Raw genomic sequence first — 5763 nt, 5'->3', positions numbered from 1 at the left:
GGGGACGAGGTCGCTCTCCCTGGAGAACGAACCCTAAAGTGCGTAGCCTGGGACTCCCTCCCTGGGGGTCCTGTACCCCAACATTTCACAGCCTGCCTGGAGCTGCCTTCCAAGGAGGACAAACATGGCAACAGAAGACCCATTTCTGCACAACAATCCTTCTGGAAAGAAAAAGAAGCCAAGAATGGAGTCAAAATGCTACCCAGTGCTGACTAAGCCTCTCAAACCCTGTTCTAAATGGAGTGTGGTTTCTAAGTCAGGGAAATGGAAGAGGCCCTACCCACACAGGGACAGGGCCATGGCCCCACAGGCTGAAGCAGCAGCGTTTATTCAAGATACAACAGTGAGGGAATCTGATCACATGCCCTTCTCCCTCGAGAGGGCGTATCTTGACAAGTGATCCAGTAGAAACCTTTTAAACTCTATAAGTTAAGTTCATAAAAGCCACTGTCTTCACCCTGTCTCCCAGGGCCAGGACTGGACTCTCAGATGCACTGGTTTGGCACGCCCTCAGGTGGCCACATAAAAAAAAACACAGTCTGAGGGCAGCCTGGGGTTTTCAGACTTGGGTGGGATCTGCCAAGGCCAAATGTCCTTCTGCTTTGGGCTGCTGTCTCTTGGCAGACGGCCTGACACTGAGGCCCAAGGATGCCTCAGAAAATCTTGATTCCCACTCTATGGATGGCCTGATTAGCCAGAGGTTTCCAGGCTGTCTGTCCACCTCCTGGAGATGGACTGGGGCCTTTAGACTTCAGTGGAGAAGGGGATGCTCTGTCTCTTGCTGTCCGGGGCAGGGATGGCCTCCAGCTGCAGGAAGTACAGCAGCACCTGGACCTGCCCGGGCAGAGTGGGGAAGAGGAGAGCGGCTCAGAGGGGGGCTCACAGCAGCTGGTGGGGAGGTCTTTGGGGCATAAGCCTCCAAGTCCACCTCAGGTGCTGGAAACCCCTGCTGGTGTCATGAACCCCTTACAGTGAGACGGGGGTGGGGTGGGGTCCTGACAAGGCATGACTTGGTAGGGGGGTGTTTATTTTAGAGATGCACAGGGCCTTGCTCTATCCCCCAGGCTGGAGTGCAGTGGCTCCATCATGGATCTCTGCAGCCTCTAACTCCTGGGCTCAAGCGATCCTCCTGTGTCAGCCTCCTAGGTAGCTAGGACTACAGGTGTGTGCCACAATGCCTGGCTAATTTTTCTTTGTATTTTTTCTAGAGATGGGGATTGCTACATTGCCCAGACTGGTCTCAAACACCTGAGTTCGGTTATCCTGCCTTGGCCTCCCAAAGATTACAGGCATGAGCCACCACACCCGAACACTTGAGGTGATTTTAAGCTTCCAGCAAAGTGCACCAGCAGGACCAGGAGGTGGCCTGGGCCCCCCCGCATCACTCCCATCCATGCAGACCTAGGCAAGTCCCTCTCTCTGGATCTCTGCCACCACTACATACAATGCAAGTAGAAAGTTGGGCAGGACTGGGGGTGGAGAAGGTAGAGGTCACGTCTGTCAGGCTGGGTGGGCTGGAGCCTGTCTTCCCATACCTGGGACATGATCTCCAAGGACCAGCTGTCAGTCATGATGATGGGCTGGCTTGGATTGGCAGGGAGCTTGCTCTCCTTCTCGGAGGGATGGAGCAGTGTGGGGCCAAAGACAGCGGTGAGGTTGTACAGGGACATCTTATTGACTGCCTCCTTCTCTGCCATACTGTAGAGGACTGAAACAGTGGGTGCTGTTTCAATACCACCACCGAGAGAGACAGAGGGGCTGTGCCATGCTGGAGTCCTCAGGAAGGGAGTGACGTCGACTTTGGCTGTGCTGCAAGCTGACTCCAGCCCTGGTACTTCCGAGTCTCAGCGGCCCAGGAAAAAGGGCCAGCTCTGGGCTGGTGGGGAGGTCTCCTCTATGATGTGACTGGGAGGGAAGAGGGTGGTTCAAGTGCACTGCTGGCCATGGCCAAAGCTCTGAGTTCTTTGTTAAGGCCACAGTGCAGAGGGAGGAGCGTGGCAAAGAGGAGAGGCAGGGGCAGGGGTGGCAGCGCTGCTACTCCTTAGAGGCAGTAAGTGACTGCAGACAGGGGTCGGGGGAAAAGGTCCTCAGTCTGGAGGTCTGGTGGGAGCAGAGGGGCACCCCATGGCCTGGAGACCTGGAGCCCCCCGCAGCCATGGGAGAGCTGGGCTACCTTTTCAGGTGGTCCAGAAGGAAAAGGAAGGTGAGCAGGTTGGCCTCTGGCAGGGACAGCAGCAGGTTGGGCATGCAGCTCTCCTTTGCAACCGGGTCTGAAAGAGCTGCAGGAGGCGATGGGTTACTCTTCTGGGTCACAACCAGCCAGAGACCTCTCCCGAGGTGGTCACATGGAGCACCTGGGACATGAGTCTCTACGCAGTTTAGGCCCGTCATCATCCCCACACCCACAGTGCTGGCTCCCAGTGAGGACCCTGTGAGGGGCACCTGTGTGGGATGTGAACCACCTGAACATCTTTTCTCTACCTCACAGGGGTCAGCAGCACCCAGCAAACAGCAGCAGGAGGAGCCGTGAGAACAGCCACTCATGGGCAGAGCTGCCCTTGGGCAACTCCCGCCACCACCCCCTCCCCAGGGGAGCCCAATGCAGGGGAGGCTTGGTGTGGAATGAAACAGGGGAGTGAGGGACACAAGGAGGTGGGAAGTGGGAGGGGGCCCCAGCCCCACCAAGTATGCAGACACTCCCTCATCGTCCTGGACACCACAGGGTCATCTGCATGCTGGGAAAGCAGGTCTTCTGTGCATGGGCCTGGGGGCAGACCTGCCCTAAGGGTCATGTGGAGACTACAGGTGCTGCACGTGTCAGCGCCCGCTTTAGACATCAGCCTGCAGGTTGACTAAGGGTCAGGCCATGTTTGAACCCATGCTTGACTGGACCAGGACCCGTGGCTAGAGCACCTGGTCACCAGTGTTTAGCCCTGGTCTGCAGGAAGGAGGACAGCAGATTTTAGGACACTGCAGCATGACAGTGCTGACCATTTCACCCTCTTGGTCTCCTTGAGGAATAGGGACAGGGAGCCCTCTGGGGATGGGCGAGGTCTTCCAGGACAGGCTTGATTTTGGTCCCCTGCTTTCTGAGGTTAGGTTAAAACACCATGGCAGAGGGGGCACAGCTCGGGTTCCCACACGTCACTTTTCACAGCCTCCAATGGCAGCAGTGCACGTGGAGGAGACGTCTCCCACAAGGCCAAGGCCTCCAGTGCTCACCGATGCCCTCGGAGAAGTTAGGGTAGAACTCGTCAGTGAAGAGGGGCTCGGGCAGCTCACGGAAGTACAGCTTCAGCGTGCCTGTGATGCCATCCACGTCCATCTCGCTCATCATCACCGACACGTCCTTGTTATCTGGAAAAAGCACGGAAATGCCGCGGCCTCCTTCAGGATCCCAAGTGAGTCTCCCACCATCCCAGCCTTGGCTAAAGCACTGTCCCTGCCACGCTGACCACTGTGCAGGTCCCTCCTGGGCTTTGAGCAGCTCATCTGACCCCTCCCAAGAGCTGTGCGTAGTTCTGTGTCTGCAGAGTTGATGGGGCTGCATGGGCATTCCCATTCCTCTCCCCTGCTTGGCCCGATGTGACGGCCAGGAGGAGGCCAGCACGGCAGGACACAGTGCCTGCGTGGGAATTGGGTGACTCTGCCCTGTACCTAGCAACCACCCCTGCACCAGTGTCTTCTGATGGCAGGAAGGCTGTGGGAGAATCTGATTGGTTTCAGTGTTTGAACCGGTGTCTTCCTTTGGACCCAATTGGTCACTGGTGCTTATGTCCTCACCATAGGCCAGGTCTATTCTGGGCCCCCAGAGTGAGCTGAAACCACCACAGGGCCCTCCCAGGGGTGCTGAGCATTCTAGGGGTCCTGGTCAGGGTCGGTGGTGAGTGCTGCACAGAAGGGTCTGCAGGCACAAAATCCTGTTGCTTTGAGGATGCTGGAAAGGACCCTCTGGGGTCTCGGTGCCCTCCCCTGGCATTTGAGGCAGGTCCGGGTCCTTCAAAGCCTGTGAGGGTTTGTGAGATGGAGGTGGAGATGCTACAGCCCCGGCCTGAGCTGGGTCCCATCAGTGCGCTCTTCACACCGCATCCTCACACAGGGCAGTGGACAGACCACACTGAGTCCTGGGCTTCCACCTCCTGTCCACCCGCAAGGCAGGAAGGCCAAGGCCCCACAGAAGCCCCTGGTTCACCCCAGCAAGTGGCATGAGTGGGTACGATGGTGTAAAAACTGGCTTCTATAGAAGCTTTTTCTACAACTCTTGTTTTCTCTTTTTTAAAAATAATAAAACAGTAAATGAAGAAAAGACACAGCGAAGGATGTGACATGCCCGGGCCATGGAGCGCTCTGAGATCTCATCGCCAACACCACCGCCCACACCTCCATCCCGTCCTGCGCAGGCCGACACTCACTGACGTCGAAGGCTGCCTTCAGTGCCTGGATGTCTGTGGCCACTCCGGACACGCGGTAGATGCCCACCTCCTCCATGCCTCGGCACTCGAGCTCCTCCATGCACTGGCGTACGACGTAGGGCACCTTGGACTTCTGTCTCCTGCGGGAGGAGGAAATGTTCTCAGTGTCCTGACAGCCCTGCTTGGGCCACAACACAGGAGGCCTGCCCCCTCTCTGCATACCTGGAGGTGGGGTGAGGACGGTGACAAAGGCGCCCAGGTCTAGGGCTGCACACAGAGCCTTCTGCATGTCTGTGCTCCCTCTGCAAGCCCTGTCCTCATTGCATGTACTTTCTCAGGAACCTGTCAAGCAGCTAGAACCCTTGAGAGTCACACATGATCTTTGTGGGAAGGTCAGGAGGCCTGTCTAAGTAAAGTCAGAACAGGAAGGGCATCTGACAGATTCCAGGCCTGGGGTTAGCAGCCTGTGCCATCAGCTGGGGGATCAGACCCAGTGTTGGTCCTGCCACCCGCGCTCTGTGTGAGAAGAGAATCCCTGACCCCTGCCCTGGGCCTGGGCCTTAACACACATCCGAGGAATGAAAGGGTTGCCTCAGCACCAGTGCTCCAAGTCCTGTGATGCTACGTGCTTTTCTCCTCTGAGTCCTAGCACTGAACAATTCCAATACCGCCACACAGGACACTAGAGTAAGAATACTTCAAAGTAAGCGCTGTGCTGAGGCTTTAAATTTACTTTCATTTTGCAACTAGATTTACCAGCACATCCAAGCTGCTTCTCAAGCCACCCTCATTAGCAGTGGTTATTTGGGGGAGCTGCTGCTGGAGTCCTCACTGCTCATGCCCAGAGCCCTCCCAGAGTGCTATGCAAGTGGCTGCTGTGCAGTTGGGGGTGGGGAGTGGTGTTTATACACAGAAAGGAGTGCAGGGTATGATTGATGGAGGCCCCGGCCTACAGGACCGGCAAGTTCAGGGACCCAACTGGATTCCATCCTGGGGAAGCAAATGAATTCTCAGAGGAAGTGGTCTGTGTCTGCAAGAACTGCTCTCAAACCCAACAGGCTTCTCTTGGCAACTGACTCGTGACAAAGGGTTCAAGATCATTTGAAAAAAAAAAAAAAGGGGGGGAGCCGGGAGGCAGTGGGTCCTGGAAAAGTAAATTGTTTATTTTACAGTAAGAAAGTGATTAAATATATATTTTTTTTACAATGGTGGAAAATTAGAAGTGATTGTGAAAATGATGTCTACCCACGTTGCTGATGAGTAGGATGTGATTTGGCTCTTTAGGAAAGTGAATTTGTAGAACTTAAGAATATTGATTTATAAAGGGCATGGCCTTTGACCCAGTCCATCT

General features: G+C 55.7%; 1 protein-coding gene across 1 annotated transcript; it reads right to left on the bottom strand.

Moving 5' to 3' along the window:
- Window positions 1-744: 744 nt before the first annotated feature.
- LOC102136950 (breakpoint cluster region protein-like) lies at window positions 745-4701 on the bottom strand. Its single transcript, XM_005567799.4, has 5 exons — window positions 4413-4701; window positions 3223-3357; window positions 2174-2279; window positions 1536-1698; window positions 745-834 (listed from the first exon to the last, which is right to left on the bottom strand). The coding sequence occupies exons 1-5, from the start codon at window positions 4699-4701 to the stop codon at window positions 745-747; spliced, it is 783 nt and encodes a 260-aa protein (XP_005567856.3).
- Window positions 4702-5763: the final 1062 nt, after the last annotated feature.

Source organism: Macaca fascicularis, chromosome 10 (genome assembly GCF_037993035.2).
Source record: "Macaca fascicularis isolate 582-1 chromosome 10, T2T-MFA8v1.1".
Lineage (NCBI taxonomy): Eukaryota > Metazoa > Chordata > Mammalia > Primates > Cercopithecidae > Macaca > Macaca fascicularis.
This window is presented reverse-complemented; position numbering and strand designations above follow the sequence as displayed.